Source organism: Manis javanica, chromosome 4, assembly GCF_040802235.1.
Source record: "Manis javanica isolate MJ-LG chromosome 4, MJ_LKY, whole genome shotgun sequence".
NCBI lineage: Eukaryota > Metazoa > Chordata > Mammalia > Pholidota > Manidae > Manis > Manis javanica.
This window is the reverse complement of record NC_133159.1, coordinates 64864457-64881920: the sequence shown is the minus strand read 5'-3', so window position 1 is coordinate 64881920 and position 17464 is coordinate 64864457. Positions and strand designations below refer to the sequence as shown.

The 17464-nt window shown below is 36.8% G+C and overlaps 1 protein-coding gene across 4 annotated transcripts in view; it reads right to left on the bottom strand.

The window, feature by feature from the left end:
* The window catches only part of MIGA1 (mitoguardin 1), a 122834-nt gene that overhangs the window by 77834 nt on the left and 27536 nt on the right, over positions 1-17464 (bottom strand). For all 4 annotated transcript variants that reach the window (XR_012130216.1, XM_073234164.1, XM_073234166.1 and 1 more), the window contains 2 exons: positions 8110-8243; positions 7204-7327 (listed from right to left, as the gene is read on the bottom strand). Coding sequence is in view for 3 of the 4 variants with exons in the window: in XM_073234164.1 (XP_073090265.1) it covers positions 7204-7327; positions 8110-8243 (258 nt within the window). In the remaining variant the exon portion in view is untranslated. The remainder of the gene's footprint in view (positions 1-7203; positions 7328-8109; positions 8244-17464) is intronic.

The following is a 17464-nucleotide window of genomic DNA, read 5'->3' as shown; positions in this document are numbered from 1 at the left end:
TTTTTCTTTCTCCTCTTGGCTTATTTCATTTATTGTAATACCCTCTAGGCCCATCCATGTTGTTGCAAATGGCAGACTTTTATGGCTGAATAATACTCCATTGCGTCTATGAACTACCTCTTCTTTATCCATTCATCTATCTACAAACACTTAGGTTGCTTCCATATCCTGGCTATGTTTTTTTAAAAAGTGGCAATAAACATAGGGGTGCACTTATCTGTTTCAATCAGGGATTTTGTTTTCAAAGGGTAAATTCCTAGAAGTGGAATTACTGGATCGTATGGTATTACTATTTTTAGTTTTTTGAGGAACCTCTCTCCCGCTCTCCACAGTGGCTGCACCAGTTTACATTCCCACTAAGAGTAGAGAGGGTTCCCCCTTTTCTCCACATCCTCATCAACACTTGTTACTTCTTGTCCTTTGGACAGTGGCCAATCTAACTGGTGTGAGGTGATTTCTCATTGCAGTTTGGATTTGCATCTCTGATGATTACCAATGTAGAGCATCTTTTCATGTGCCTGTTGGCCATCTGTATTTCTTTGGAGAAATGTCTATTCAGATCCTCTGTCCATTTTTTTAATCAGGTTTTTTTTGGTGCTGAGGCGTATAAGTTCTTTATATATTTTGGATGTTAATCCCTTATTGGATAAATTACTTATGAATATATTCTCCCATAGTGTAGGTTGCCATCTGCTGATCGTGGTCCTTTACTGTACAGAAGCTTTTTAGCTTGATGTAGTCCCACTTACTCATTTTTTATTTTGTTTCCCTTGCTTGAATGTGTACAGGAGAAAATTGGTCGTGCTTATGCTCAAGAGATTTTTGCCTATGCTTTCTTCTAAGAGTTTTATGGTTTCATGACTTACATTAGGTCTTTGATTCATTTTGAGTTTACTTTTATATATGGAGTTAATAGTAATACAGTTTCATTGTCTTGCATGTGGCTGTTCAGTTTTTCCAACACCAGTTATTGAAGAAGCTGTCTTTTCCCCATTTTATATCCATGACTCCTTTAGCTTATATTAATTAACCATATATGCATGGGTTTATATATGGGCTCTCTATTCTGTCATTGATCTATGGGTCTGTTCTTGTGCCAGTACCATACTGTTCTGATTATTGTAGCTTTGTAGTAGAGCTTGAAGTCAGGAAGCATAATCACCCCAGCTTTGTTCTTCTTTCTCAGGATTGCTTTGGCTACTTGAGGTCTATTGTGGTTCCACATGAACTTTAAGATTATTTGTTTGAGTTTACTGAAAAATGCTGCTATTGGTATTTTGATAGGGATTACACTAAATCTATAAATTTCTGTGGGTGCTCCAGCTTTAATTTTGCTCTTTCATATTTTCTCAACATTGCTTTCAATATTTCCAGCATGCTCTAAATTAACAGCAGGAATATCAGCAGTTACTTGATTTTTTTCAGTATACTTTATATTTAATTTAATGAATACTTGGATGACAATATTGCATAAATACAATGATTCTAAATTTAACAATACAAGTTAAAATAACAGCAAAATAATCACTAAAATCACTTGCAGAAGTTCCCATTCCTATCAACTATAATATGATTCACAGCAGACTGACAAAGGCTACTCAGTATTTCTGGTTACCAGCTAAAGTGGCACCATTAGAATAAACACAGTTTGTAGTTCACCAGGCCCACCAGCTTTGAAACTGATTACTACTGAATTTTTAAAACACTTTTGAGACTTGCATTACATAGAATTTTTAGTATAAAATGTTATTTTGCATTATTTCTAATTTATGAAAACTCAAAGCAACTGTACTGTAGTTTTAATAGCTTTATTGAAGTATAATTTACATAGTGTAATGCTCTTCCTTTATAAGTGTACAAGTCAGTAAGTTTTCGTAAATATATAGAGTTGTGCAACCCTCATCATAATCCAGTGTTAAATTATACATTTTAAACTCGAAATTGCTCTTAACCTACCTAACACAGCCAAGAAACTCATAGTACTGACAACTCAAAACTTTTTTAATCTGCTACTTTTTAAAATGAGAAAAACGGCAAGACTATTTTAAACATACAAAAAGAATCATGCTGCTGAGGATTTAAACTGTCCTCTAATTCTTGTTCACAATGTTGTCTTGGCAAATTATTCTACTACATACAGATAATATAAATGTAAAATTAAGTAGAGTTCAGTTTATATTTTGAATTCCAAACTATCTTTTGCTGACGCTCTACTATAGTCAATAAAATCTGACACATGTGCCTTCTAAAACTATTATGACTTGCAAGTGAGTATAAACCAAGCTATAAATGTGATGGCAAATACCTTCCTACAAAAAAGCTCAGCATCAGCAATACTTCCAAATAATATAAACTGATATTAGTATTTTTTTCAAAAAATTTTTTACATTTTTCTAAATTACTGGTTAAGTAGATAAATATACAAACATTCTGGCATAATACATAATAAAGTATCCCATGTTCTCTTTATGAAATGGAAAAAAACATGAAAGTAGAAATAGTTTAATTTATAGTTGTATGGACAAGTCTTAATAATCCTTAGTGACCCATGGCAACTAAAAGTGTCATGCCTCAGATCTCTGATCCTGGCACTGTCCACTTTATGATATCATGATATAACAATATATATTTAGTCCCAATTACTGGTAGAGTCCCTAAAACCCTTAGAATTTCCTGAGTAATGGGGGTGAGAGGAGCATCTTCTGTTATTCATAAGAAGTTCCTTTAATCATACTTGAATTTATGCTAATGAGTGACCCCTGTGGGATAGGAGATGGTTGCCAAGGGAACCAACCATATGATTAGAAGTTGGAACTTTCAGCTCCAAGCAGGACCCCTGAGGGGAGAGGGACTAATAGTGGGGGAGAGAGGCTAAGGATTAAGTTCATCACCAATGGCCAATAATTTAGTTAATCATGCTTTGGTAAAAGAGCCTTCATAAGAACCCTAAACTGCAGGGTTTGGAACACTTTCAGGTTGGTGAATACACTGAGTTGCCAGGCAGGTTGTGATCCTGGAGAGGACATAAAGGCTCTATGCCTATTCTCCATAACTTGTCTTACGCATCTCTTCCATTTGACTGATACTGAGTTGTATCTTTTGTAATAAACCAGTAATAGTAAGTAAAGTATTTCCGATTTCTATGAGCTATTCTAGCAAATAATCAAACTTCAGGAGGGAGTCATGGGAACTCCCAGGAGTTTCATGAGAGGCCTGGTCTCCTGACTGGCATTTGAGTGAGGGGCACTCTTAAGGGACTGAGCTCTTAACCTTTGGGGCCTGTGTTAACTCTGGGTAGTTAGTGTCAGAACTGAATTGTAGAACACCCAGCTGGCATCCACAGAGAAGTGGAGAATTGTCTGATATGGGAAACCCACACATTCAGTGTCAGAAGTGTTATGAGAGAGAGAAACAAGTGTTCCTTTAAACATGTTTTGTTAATGATTTCAATGAGAGCAGTGATGACTAACTAAACCAAGGTGACCAAATAGAAAGTGGTAGAAAACTGAGAGGGATGTCAAATCAACATCTAAACCTATCGTAAATTCAGGATGACTCAGAAATGACAATTTAGTCAGAATAATAAATATAACTCTAAACCTTGGGTCTAAAAGAATTTCACAGGAACAAATAAGAGAAGATGTAACTTAACAATGACAAATCTAACAATAACAAAGAAGAACTTAAAAGTTTTAGTTAACCATAAGCTCAACATTAGCAATGTTACAACAGCTAATGTAGCCCTTAAGAGTCTGTTATTACTGTAATGACCAGAATTTCTAGTTCAACATAGTAGGGAGAGCATAGACATATCTATTTCTCCTTCCTCCCAAATCCCATTGGAAGAAAATGACAGGGAAAAAAAAATTTAATCCATAAAATTATAGCATCATTGGAAAATGTGAAATGGATATCAGTGGACCAGAAATCTTAAAGAATACCTTGAAACTAGCCAACACAGGATCAGGCAGGTAGAATAAGAACAGCAGCAGCAAAAACACTGTAGCCTAACAGCTTAGAGGTGCAACAATCCTCCTGAGAGGATTCCAGAGACCTTCCAAATTCCAGGCCCACAAACACTGTTACCCACACCTGGAATGCTGTATGTATTACTTCATTTAATCCTCATAATTACTTTATAAAATAGGTACCATGCAGCCACATTTTTTCAGATGAGGGGGCTGAGGCTTAGACACATTATATGATCACACAGCTAGTGAATGGCTAGCCAGGATTTGAACTAGATAGTCTGAATCTTGATTCTGTGCCTTTAATTATCATATGGATATAGGCCAAAGAGTAATCCATCAGACTAACTCATAAAAGCACTACACTAAATTTAGCTGGCACTATTTCCCTCAGGTAAGTAGAGTAGTTCTTCTGTTTTGTTCTTGGATTAAACCTTGATAAACTTATGTAAAATGAGTAAAATCTGTCTGGAGTGCCTAGAGCGCCTCAGAGAGGAGGAAGGATGCATGAGTTAACTTCAGAATCCACATAGATACGGAGGAAGGAAAAACTTAAAAGGAATGGAAGAGCCACACTAAATAAATACCACCACAAGAAATAAACTTCCTTACTCCAGCCGCTGTGGGGTTTCCAGGCTACCTGCTCCAAGATTACATTTTCTAAACGGAACTCTGCCAGCAGGCATACTTGGCTCACAAAGATTCACAGTCACCCCACCCATTCAAAGAAGATGTCTGTCTCCTAAGTGGTGAGACATTAACAGGATGGTGGCCTGAAGCTAGCCTGCCTGGGTCCAACAACACTTAGCTATGTGACTCTGGGAAAATTATTTTTCTATCTTCTTTCTTCTCTTTCATCATCTGAAAAATGAGAATAACTATATTTATGTAATAAAAGTTCTTGTGAGGATTAGGTGAGATAATTTTCACTTGGAATACTGCTTGACCCAGAAAAGAAGCTGTTATATATGTAAGTGCTTATACATGGCCTGGCTCAGGGCAGCATGCAAACAATGGTAGCTGCTAGATATTAAGCACAGGGGCAAGGACATAAATTAGATGAGTTCTAAGAAATCTTCCGGTCCTAAAAAACTACCAGATTCTTAACAGAAAAAAAATTAATTTCATCAAATAAGACAAAGCAAATTTCAAAGCAAAATATTCACTGAAGTCAGATTGATACTTGGTTTAAATTTACCCCTGAGCCTCTGAAGATATTTTTTAACCTATCTTTATTTGCAACTACTAACTATAAGCTGCCTCTGAATAATACATATTAAATGTGTCAGATGAATTTGGATTTAGAGAATCAGAAGACTTAAGTGACTGCTAAGCAATTTTGACTAATATCAAGTAATAGATATAACACTTATTCCCCTGCTAGTCTTGGCCATAGATTCAGCTCTTTCAATCCAGAAGTGCAAAAATGAAAACTTGCAATAACAGAACAATATCCAATATCTTGTTCCCAAGAAGGGACAAAATATATCAGCCTCATGTCAGCTGGAATCCCCAGGGCAGTAATAGGCCCAGCACTACTAGACTACAAGGAAAAGCCAGCCAGACTCATAGACAAGGCACAGGCCAAGTTAGATAGGGGTGCAGTCAGGATCTTATTCCAAACCTAAGCTAACCAAATGTATGAATTGATTATGGGCCCCACTCCAGAAATTCTATCCATTTTAGAGTTCACAATTAACAACAGTTTCCTCAGAAACAATTCGAAGGCCCCAGAAATTAAGCCATCTGCCTGGCGACTTTCTCATACAGAAGCTATGTGAACTCAAAGCAGACCCTCTGGGGCAGCAGCCAGAAACCTTTTAACCTCATAACCTAAAGAAATCAGAGATGGATTCTGCCAACCTCATGTTCAGCAGAAAAAAGAAACTTTGGGCAAATCTGACACACATATTACAAGACTAACACTTAGAACTACACATCTACATGATCCTTACCATGAGGCTGGAAAAAACTCCTAATAGAAGATTAGAACAGTGATGGCAAAGCCTCCATTCCCAGAATAAGACATTAAAACTTTTGCAGCCCTTTTCCTCTCCTTTATAGTAAGAATTTTTTCCTACTCCTTTTTCTCTGTGGCTTTCCTTGCCACTTAACAACTTTTCTAGTTGCTCCATTCCCATTTTTATATCTGAATTCTTTTAAAACTCCTCTGTTCTTTCTCCTACTATCATAAATATTATTCTAATAAGTTACAAAAGAAACTGTCAGAACAAATACAAAAAGAAGGCTTTGATCAATTCTTTTTGTTAACATGAATATCGTCTACTTTTTTTCTGGCCTGTAATCTTCAAATGTCAAAACACAATGCCTATCCTAAAAGCAAAGCAACTATTTAAAAACAGTCTAATGAATAACCTTTGGTGGTAATAACAGTTTATTATTAATGCAAAGAGGTTATATATAAACCCTCACTATGACATACAGACAGTAATTTATAATTCTAATACAAATGAAATCTTTTACCTAAATTGAAAATACACAGATATGTAAATATCTCAAAGTACAGCCACTTTCAGTACTTCATGTTCAAAAATAAATGTGGAAAAACTCAACCATCCCTAACTGTTTTTATTCTTTATTGGAAAATAACATTCCTTCTCAAATAAAAAGACAAATTATTTATAATAAAAAGACGTGTTAATATAATTTTGTCTTATTTTATATTTTGGAGTATTTACAGAAGTTAGAGAAGCAATTTTAATCATTCTTTTCACTTAAGAAGTCTCTTCAAAGTTCTTTTCTCTTTAATATAGAAAACAAAGGCAGTGATACATAATAATGCCTGCATTGATCACTTACCTCATAATCTAGCCTGCAATTAAACTAGGGTCCAAGAAATATAATTACTTAAAATATTTTAAAAGTATATCTCTATGCATGTTTCTGACTGAGGTGGTGCGTCTCAGTCCCATTTTTGTATTTCTATTTATTTTTTTCCTCCCTCCAACACTTTAACTGGGTTTCACTTAGAATATAATTTTAAAATATCACAATCATACCTATAGTACTTGCATTTGTGTCTTAATGGTATTAAATTCACTTGAAAAAGAAAACTAAAAGAAAAAGAATCCAACAAATACAACAGAACTTCCTTTATCTTATCTATTTTCTAAAAAATATATAACCACATTAATACACTTAAGCAAATGATTCCAAGAATATAAAAGGAGAAAACCACATGTTTCACAAAAGCCATATAAAATGTCCATCTTACCAATATCATTAGCAAGAGAATTATGATCTGAAGCTCCCAGGGTAGCTTCAAACTCCTCTTGGAGACGATATGCTCTTTGCAGCAGAGCTTCAAGTTTATGGATAAATTCAGTGCTAATAATATCCTACAAGGAGAGAAAATGTACACATAGCAAATATTAGATTCTAATGTTAAAACTCTAAACATTTTCCACTTTTAAATGAAAGGCAGAGGAAGTGAAGGACATAAAGACCACTACTGGGTGGCACAGTACTGCAACAGAAGTCAGGAGGCCTGGGTGCTAGCTGTGCCTTTAGTAAAATCATCTCAGTTCTCAGGGATTCAGTTTCTTCATGTGTAAAATTAAGGAGCTGGACTAGACCAACAGTTCTAAAAGTGAGGTCCCTGACCAGCAGCAACTGTATCATGTGAGAACTTGTTAGAAATGCAAATTCTCAGGACTTACCCCAGCTCCACTTCATTAAAAGCCCTGGGGCTGTGGCCCCCAAATCTGTTTTAACATGCCTTTCAGATGATATTGATGCATGTTCAAATTTGACAATCACTAGCCTAGATTATCAGTAAGTACCAGTCTAGCTCTACCTCTGTGTGATTTTTATGAATATAATGGTCCCTAATTGAACCTACAGATCAAAACAAATTTTTAAAAATTCCTTTAGAAATCATATCTGCATAACTATATATTTTCTTGGAAAATCAGGAAAACTTGATAATAAATTACAAATTTGGGATTTAACCACTAACTGAACAGAAAGAGCCTAATAAGAAATACCCTCACATAATCCCAAAAGAGAAAAAAAAAATATTCTATTAAGGGCCACAGAAAGCAAGTACACTGAATCAACATTAAAAATGGTGTGACTCGTCCAATATTATGAAGGCCATTCTCAAAAAAGCCATCCTTACATCCACACTTTCTTCAGCAATGGCATCTCCTGCACCCAATTTAATGGAACCACAAGCTTCATCTTCAGCCTGTCTATTTCGAAAGGTGAGGGCTTGTTCCCATCGACGCAATGCCTCTTCAAACAACTCCATGCCTAAAAATTAAGAACAGAACAATTGAAAATAAGCAAAACAAATGCCAAAATAAAACCACTTGGGGTGTGAAGTGGTTTTCATGTAGTTATCACCATTGGCATATGGTCTGACTATAATCTTGACATTCAAGAATAACTTTATGCTTACATCATTTCACAGCAGAATCTTATTTTCCCAATATATTCAAGACCTACAGTTCTATACTAGCATCATTTCATAGTAGAACCCTAATTTCCCAATATATTCGAGGCATACAGTTCTAGCCAACCAAAAATCAGAGAGAAATGACCAGTATGTTTTCATTTTTTTTTTTTTGAGAGGGCATCTCTCATATTTATTGATCAAATGGTTGTTAACAACAATAAAATTCTGTATAGGGGGGTCAATGCTCAATGTACAATCATTAATCCATCTTAAGCTTAATTCTCGTCAGTCACCAATCTTCTGAAGCATAATGAACAAGTTCTTACATGGTGAACGAATTCTTACATAGTGAATAAATTCTTACATAGTGAACAATACAAGGGCATTCATCACAGAAACTTTCGGTGTTGATCACGCATTATGAACTATAAACAATCAGGTCAAATATGAATATTCGTTTGATTTTTATACTTGATTTATATGTGGATCCCACATTTCTCCCTTTATTATTATTATTTTTATTTTTATTTTTAATAAAATGCTGAAGTGGTAGATAGATGCAAGATAAAGGTAGAAAACATAGTTTAGTGCTGTAAGAGGGCAAATGTAGATGATCAGGTGTGTGCCTATGGCCTAAGTATTAATCCAAGCTAGACAAGGGCAGCAAAACATCCACGGATGCAGATTTCTCTCAAAACAGGGGGGGTGAGGTTCTGAGCCTCACCTCTGTTGATCCCCAATTTCTCATCTGATGGCCCCCTGTGACTGTGCCTATATTAGGTTGTTCCTCCCTTGAGGAATCTGACCCGTCTCTGGCTAACCAGTCATCTTCCGGGGTCATACAGGGAAATGTAAAGTTGGTAAGTGAGAGAGAAGCCATATTGTTTGAAAAGGTTAGCTTTTTACTTCTTTGCAGATTTATGCCCTGTGGCTTCTATGCCCAGCACTTGTCTCGAGGTATCTTTACCACCTGGAGGAATTATGATACTAGGTAAATTCGAAATGAGGCACAAATTCTATTTAAGGGTTGTAATTAGGAAGGAAGAAGAAAAGCTATAGAGGTAGCATATGGAAGAAAACATGGGAGGATTGATTATTTCTTTGATATATCTTCTTGTAGAGTACCTTAAGCATGTACAGGTTTTAAACTACCAACTAACTTGTGCTCACATAACATAATAGGAATACGGTGACATAAACAAAGCAAATCTATAGTTACCAGCCATCTCCAGTGAAGCCAAGAAAACCATTTAGGCACCCTAGGCATTTGTGAAAATTTGTCTATGATATGATGGATATTGTCCAACTGTACTTGAACAGTCTGAGAGAAATCAGACAAATTAAAGCAACCCATTTCTGGGATCTGTTCACATCCCATATGTTCTTTTAACCGTAGATAGTCTATAGTCATAAGATTTGCTACAACTTGCACCCCTCCCAACTCCTGGTTGAGTTCCAACAGTACAGATCTGGTCAAATTTGTTGTCTCACTGTATGCACATGCCAGCCTAGACATCTCCCTCCTCATTCCTATGGCAAGTCCAGGAAACAGTGGGGTGGATGCAACCACAACCGCAGCATCGTCTGGATCCCTGTGAAGGCTTTTTGATGATCATCCCCTGGCACAAGTCCTCCAGAGAGTGCTGATGCTGGAAGCTCCTCCTCATATCGTATCTTAGTTCATTTTCTGGGTAGCCAAGCTAGGCCTTGATCTTCTGCATAGAAACAAACAGACCCTTTGCCCACACTTTGACATGCCCTCTATACCACTGTGCAGAACTCATTGGAGGTCAGCACACAGGAGCTGCTTTTTTTTTTTTATTAAGAGAAAGGAATATTGTCAGAAAAGAGTACCTCTATAGCTGATCATCTGACACCCTCTAAGTGATCAACATCAAGGATATTTAAAGCATGTGTTGATCTTTGATTTACCAATAGTTTTATCCTATCAAGGAGTAATCCCCCTTTTCTTTCTTTCTTTCTTTTTTTTTTTAATCTTTAATCTACACTTACATGAAGAATAGTATGTTTACTATGCTCTCCCCTATATGAGGTCCCCCCTAAAAACCACATTACAGTTACTGTCCATCAGCTTAGCAAAATGTTGTAGAATTACTACTTGTCCTCTCTATGTTGTACAGCCCATCCTCCCCTTTCTCCCTCCCCCTCCATGCATGCTAATCTTAATATCCCCCTTCTTCTTCACCCCCCTTATCCCTTCCTGCCCACCCATCCTCCCCAGTTCCTTTCCCTTTGGTACCTGTTAGTCCATTTTCGGGTTCTGTAATTACGCTGCTGTTTTGTTCCTTCAGTTTTTCCTTTGTTCTTATAGTCCTCAGATGAGTGAAATCATTTGGTATTTCTCTTTCTCCGCTTGGCTTATTTCACTGAGCATAATACTCTCCAGCTCCATTCATGTTGCTGCAAATGGTTGGATTTTTCCACTTCTTATGGCTGAGTAGTATTCCATTGTGTATATGTACCACCTCTTCTTTATCCATTCATCTACCGATGGACATTTAGGTTGCTCCCAATTCTTGGCTATTGTAAATAGTGCTGCAATAAACATAGGGGTGCATCTGTCTTTCTCAAACTTGATTGCTGCGTTCTTAGGGTAAATTCCTAGGAGTGGAATTCCTGGGTCAAATGGTAGGTCAGTTTTGAGCATTTTGATGAACCTCCATACTGCTTTCCACAATGGTTGAACTAATTTACATACCCACCAGCACTGTAGGAGGGTTCCCTTTCTCCACAGCCTCGCCAACATTTGTTGTTGTTTGTCTTTTGGATGGCAGCTATCCTTACTGCTGTGAGGTGATACCTCATTGTGGTTTTAATTTGCATTTCTCTGATAATTAGCGATGTGCAGCATCTTTTCATGTGTCTGTTGGCCATCTGTATTTCTTTTTTAGAGAACTGTCTGTTCAGTTCCTCTGCCCATTTTTTAATTGGGTTATTTGTTTTTTGTTTGTTGAGGTGTGTGAGCTCTTTATATATTCTGGACATCAAGCCTTTATCGGATCTGTCATTTTCAAATATATTCTCCCATACTGTAGAGTTCCTTTTTGTTCTATTGATTGTGTCTTTCACTGTACAGTAGCTTTTCAGCTTAATGTAGTCCCGCTTGCTCATTTTTGCTGTTATTTTCCTTGCCCGGGGAGATATGTTCAAGAAGAGGTCACTCATGTTTATGTCTAAGAGGTTTTTGCCTATGTTTTTTTCCAAGAGTTTAATGGTTTCATCACTTACATTCAGGTCTTTGATCCATTTTGAATTTACCTTTGTATATGGGGTTAGACAATGGTCCAGTTTCATTCTCCTACATGTAGCTGTCCAGTTTTGCCAGCACCATCTGTTGAAGAGACTGTTATTTTGCCATTGTATGTCCATGGCTCCTTTATCAAATATTAATTCACCATATATGTTTGGGTTAATTTCTGGAGTCTCTAATCTGTTCCACTGGTCTGTGGCTCTGTTCTTGTGCCAATACCAAATTGTCTTGATTACTATGGCTTTGTAGTAGAGCTTGAAGTTGGGCAGTGAGATCCCCCCTACTTTATTCTTCTTTTTCAGGATTGCTTTGGCTATTTGGGGTCTTTGGTGTTTCCATATGAATTTTTGAATTATTTGTTCCAATTCATTGAAGAATGTTGGTGGTAATTTGAGAGGGATTGCATTAAATCTGTATATTGCTTTGGGCAGGATGGCCATTTTGACGATATTAATTTTTCCTAGCCATGAGCATGGGATGAGTTTCCATTTATTAGTGTCCCCTTTAATTTCTCTTAAGAGTGACTTGTAGTTTTCAGAGTATAAGTCTTTCACTTCTTTGGTTAGGTTTATTCCTAGGTATTTTATTTTTGATGCAATGGTGAATGGAATTGTTTTCCTGTTTTCTCTTTCTATTGGTTCATTCTTAGTGTATAGGAAAGCTACAGATTTCTGTGTGTTAATTTTGTATCCTGCAACTTTGCTGTATTCCGATATCAGTTCTACTAGTTTTGGAGTGGAGTCTTTAGGGTTTTTTATGTACAGTATCATATCATCTGCAAATAGTGACAGTTTAACTTCTTCTTTTCCAATCTTGATTCCTTGTATTTCTTTGTTTTGTCTGTTTACCATGGCTAGGACCTCCAGTACTAAGTTAAATAACAGTGGGGAGAATGGGCATCCCTGTCTTGTTCCCGATATCAGAGGAAATGCTTTCAGCTTCTCGCTGTTCAGTATAATGCTGGCTGTGGGTTTATCATATATGGCCTTTATTATGTTGAGGTACTTGCCCTCTATTCCCATTTTGCTGTGAGTTTTTATCATGAATGGATGTTGAATTTTGTCAAATGCTTTTTCAGCATCTATGGAGATGATCATGTGGTTTTTGTCTTTCTTTTTGTTGATGTGGTGGATGGTGTTGATGGATTTTCGAATGTTGTACCATCCTTGCATCCCTGGGATGAATCCCACTTGGTCATGGTGTATGATCCTTTTGATATACTGTTGAATTCTTTTTGCTAATATTTCATTGAGTATTTTTGCATCTACATTCATCAGGGTTATTGGTCTGTAATTTTCTTTTTTGGTGGGGTCTTTGCCTGGTTTTGGTATTAGGGTGATGTTGGCTTCATAGAATGAGTTTGGGAGTATTCCCTCTTCTTCTATTTTTTGGAACACTTTAAGGAGAATGGGTATTATGTCTTCTCTGTGTGTCTGATAAAATTCTGAGGTAAATCCATCCTGGCCCGGGGTTTTGTTCTTGGGTAGTTTTTTGATTACTGTTTCAATTTCTTTGCTCGTAATTGGTTTGTTTAACTTTTGTGTTTCTTCCTTGGTCAGTCTTGGAAGGTTGTATTTTTCTAGGAAGTGGTCCATTTCTTCTAGGTTTTCCAGCTTGTGGGCATATTGGTTTTCATAGTAGTCTTTAATAATTCTTTGTATTTCTGTGGAGTCTGTCGTGATTTTTCCATTCTCATTTCAGATTATGTTGATTTGTGTTGATTCTCTTTTTCTGTTAATAAGTTGGGCTAGAGGCTTATCTATTTTGTTTATTTTCTCAAAGAACCAGCTCTTGGTTTCGTTGATTTTTGGTACTGTTTTATTCTTCTCATTTTGTTTATTTCTTCTCTGATCTTTATTATGTCCCTCCTTCTGCTGACTTTAGGCCTCATTTGTTATTCTTGTTCCAGTTTCGATAATTGTGATGTTAGACTACTCATTTGGGGTTGTTCTTCCTTCTTCAAGTGTGCCTGGATCACTATATACTTTCCTCTTAAGACTGCTTTCGCTGCGTCCCACAGAAGTTGGGGCTTTGTATTGTTGTTGTCATTTGTTTCTATGTATTCCTTTATCTCTATTTTGATTTGTTCATTGATCCTTTGATTATTTAGTAGCATGTTCTTAAGCCTCCAAGTGTTTGTGCGCCTTTTTGTTTTCTTTGTAGAATTTATTTCTACTTTTATACCTTTGTGGTCTGAAAAATTGGTTGGTAGAATTTCAATATTTTGGAATTTACTGAGGCTCTTTTTGTGAGCTAGTATGTGGTCTATTCTGGAGAATGTTCCATGTGCACTTGAGAAGAATGTATATCCTGTTGCTTTTGGATGTAGAGTTCTATAGATGTCTATTAGGTCCATCTGTTCTAGTGTGTTGTTCAGTACCTGTGTGTCCTTACTTATTTTCTGCCCAGTGGATCTATCCTTTGGGGTGAGTGGTGTGTTGACGTCTCCTAAAATGAATGCATTGCAGTCTATTTCCCTCTTTAGTTCTGTTAGTATTTGTTTCACATATGCTGGTGCTCCTGTATTGGGTGCATATATATTTAGAATGGTTATATCCTCTTGTTGGACTGAGCCCTTTATCATTATGTAGTATCCTTCTTTATCTCTTGTTACTTTCTTTGTTTTGAAGTCTGTTTTGTCTGATATTAGTACTGCAACCCCTGCTTTCTTCTCACTGTTGTTTGCCTGAAATATGTTTTTCCATCCCTTGACTTTTAGTCTGTGCTTGTCTTTGAGTTTAAGGTGAGTTTCTTGTAAGCAGCATATAGATGGGTCTTGCTTTTTTATCCATTCTATTACTCTGTGTCTTTTGATTGGTGCATTAAGTCCATTTACATTTAGGGTGACTATTAAGAGATATGTACTTATTGCCATTGCAGGCTTTAAATTCGTGGTTAGCAAAGGTTCAAGGTTAGCTTCTTTAGTATCTTACTGCCTAACTTAGCTCACTTATTGAGCTGTTATATACACTGTCTGGAGATTCTTTTCTTCTCTCCCTTCTTATTCCTCCTCCTTCATTCTTCATATGTTGTGTGTTTTGTTCTGTGCTCTTTTTAGGAGTGCTCCCATCTAGAGCAGTCCCTGTAGGATGCCCTGTAGAGGTGGTTTGTGGGAAGCAAATTCCCTCAGCTTTTGCTTGTCTGGGAATTGTTTAATCCTGCCATCATATTTAAATGATAGTCGTGCTGGATACAGTATCCTTGGTTCAAGGCCCTTCTGTTTCATTGCATTAAATATATCATGCCATTCTCTTCTGGCCTGTAGGGCCTCTGTCGAGATGTCTGATGTTAGCCTGATGGGTTTTCCTTTATAGGTGACCTTTTTCTCTCTAGCTGCCTTTAAAACTCTTTCCTTGTCCTTGATCCTTGCCATTTTAATTATTATGTGTCTTGGTGTTGTCCTCCTTGGATCCTTTCTGTTGGGGGTTCTGTGTATTTCTGTGGTCTGTTTGATTATTACCTCCCCCAGTTTGGGGAAGTTTTCAGCAGTTATTTCTTCAAAGAGACTTTCTATCCCTTTTCCTCTTTCTTCTTCTGGTACCCCTATAATACGAATATTTTTCCTTTTGGATTGGTCACATAGTTCTCTTAGTGTTGTTTCATTCTGGAGATCCTTTTATCTCTCTCTATGTCAGCTTCTATACGTTCCTGTTCTCTGGCTTATATTCCTTCAATGGCCTCTTGCATCTTATCCATTCTGCTTATAAATCCTTCCAGGGATTGTTTCACTTCTGTGATCTCCTTCCTGACATCTGTGATCTCCCTCCGGACTTCATCCCATTGCTCTTGCATTTTTCTCTGCATCTCTGTCAGCATGTTCATGATTTTTATTTTGAATTCTTTTTCAGAAGGACTGGTTAGGTCTGTCTCCTTCTCAGGTGTTGTCTCTGTGATCTTTGTCTGCCTGTAATTTTGCCTTTTCTTGGTGATAGAGATAGTTTGCAGAGCTGGTACGAGTGACAGCTGGAAGAGCTTCCCTTCTTGTTGGTTTGTGGCCTTCCTCTCCCCCTTCGCAAGGCGCTGGGTTCTTGCAGGTGTAGATGTGGTCTGGATGTTGTCCTGTGTCCTCTGATCTCTATTTTAGGAAGAGTTTTCTTTGTTATATTTTCATAGATCTATGTGTTTTGGGGAGGAGATTTCCACTGCTCTACTCATGCCGCCATCCTGGCTCCGCCTGTTTTCATATTTTTTAAAATATAACTCAAATATAATGCTTGGAATTCTTCTAGAATAATATAATGAATTTATCAAGAATCAAACAATAATGGCTATTTTCTATAGTCACAGAACTATTTTTCAAAACAACCCCCTAAATTTAAAAAAGATAGGTAAACAGAAGAAACTAATTGATAAGAAGCTATGAGTTTATAAGAGGTTCTTAGAAGGAGAGAATAAGGCCGAGAGGAAAGATAATAGCACAGAAGTCTAGAATAAAGTCTTTTCCATCTTTTTCCCCACTAAAAGGTGTGCTAAACCACATGATACCAACTTGCTCATTTGGATGGGTAAATTCCTGAAGCAGAGTTAAAAATCTACAAGCCTATAGGGGGACCCATAAAGGGTTACAGCAAAGAAGGGATTTCATATCCCTGCTGACAGGAAGCTTTTGTAGAAAAATAGGTGAGTATGTGCCTCTTTATCTCCAAATTTTAAAAAAGAAACTTGCCAAAATAATTACACCTTCAAACAAAGCCAAAATGTTTCAAAACTTTAATCTTTCTAGACATAGAAAAAAGATCTTTACAAGCTACTAAGGAATTTGGGCAAGCCATTCTCAAGATGTTTTTAAGACAGAGTAAAACAGTAAAGAATACCTCTCCTCTAAAATAATTTCTTCAGTTATCTGAAGAACCTACAACCCTAAACAAATGTTCTTTACATCCAATTCAGGCTTTTCCTTCTTGTTTAATTGTCTATAGTAAAGAACTGCTGCCTAGATATTTCTTTTGGAAAATTTATGCTCTTAAAAGATAATTATATCACTATCTACTCTCCTTTCTCCAAGCTATACAATTCTAATTCCTTCATTCTTCTCTCACTCCAGTCACTCTCTAGTGTATTTCTATGATTCTAAAATATCCTGCAGGTTCTCTAGATTTGTTTTATTTTTCTTCCAATTCTAACTCTCAATATTCCAACAGAAACTGTGAGTGAAGTCTTACAAGACATAATCTAGAAGCACAATGAGCTTAATACTCTGAAGACCTTTGGAAAAGGTGGCAAAAGAACTACTCTTACGTCTTTCCCCATAGGCAGGAATACCTATTGTGATAACACTGGAGATGCTCCTGTCTTACCTATTCTGGAGTGTGAGAATACATTCGGAGGCTCACAGTCCTTCTGCCAAGTTTCATCCTCTTCACTGCTCACCGGCCAGGGCTACATCAAATTTTTTTGGTTTTGCTTTTTAATTAGTATTCATTTGCATTAAAATGAATATAGCATGAAACAGAGTAGAGAAAAACAGGGAAAAACATCTGAAAAAGCCTTAAGTTCTCTGCTTCTTTTCCTGGGCACCGGTGAGTCATTCTAGACATGCTCATGGTCAAGCCAAGAGGAATACTGAGATGTGAAACACAGGCCATCTTTCTATTCAAAATCTTTTCTTGACATAAGAATACAAATGATACCTAAATAAAACATTATATAAAGTGGATTCTGACAGATTCATTAGATAAGCGTCAACAGGTTAGGTTAGGTGAGTATAATAGACCAAATAATAGCCATCCAAAGAGTATCAGATCCTAGTCTCTGGAACCTGTAAATGTCACCTTACAAGGAAAAAGGGTCTTTGCAGATGTGATT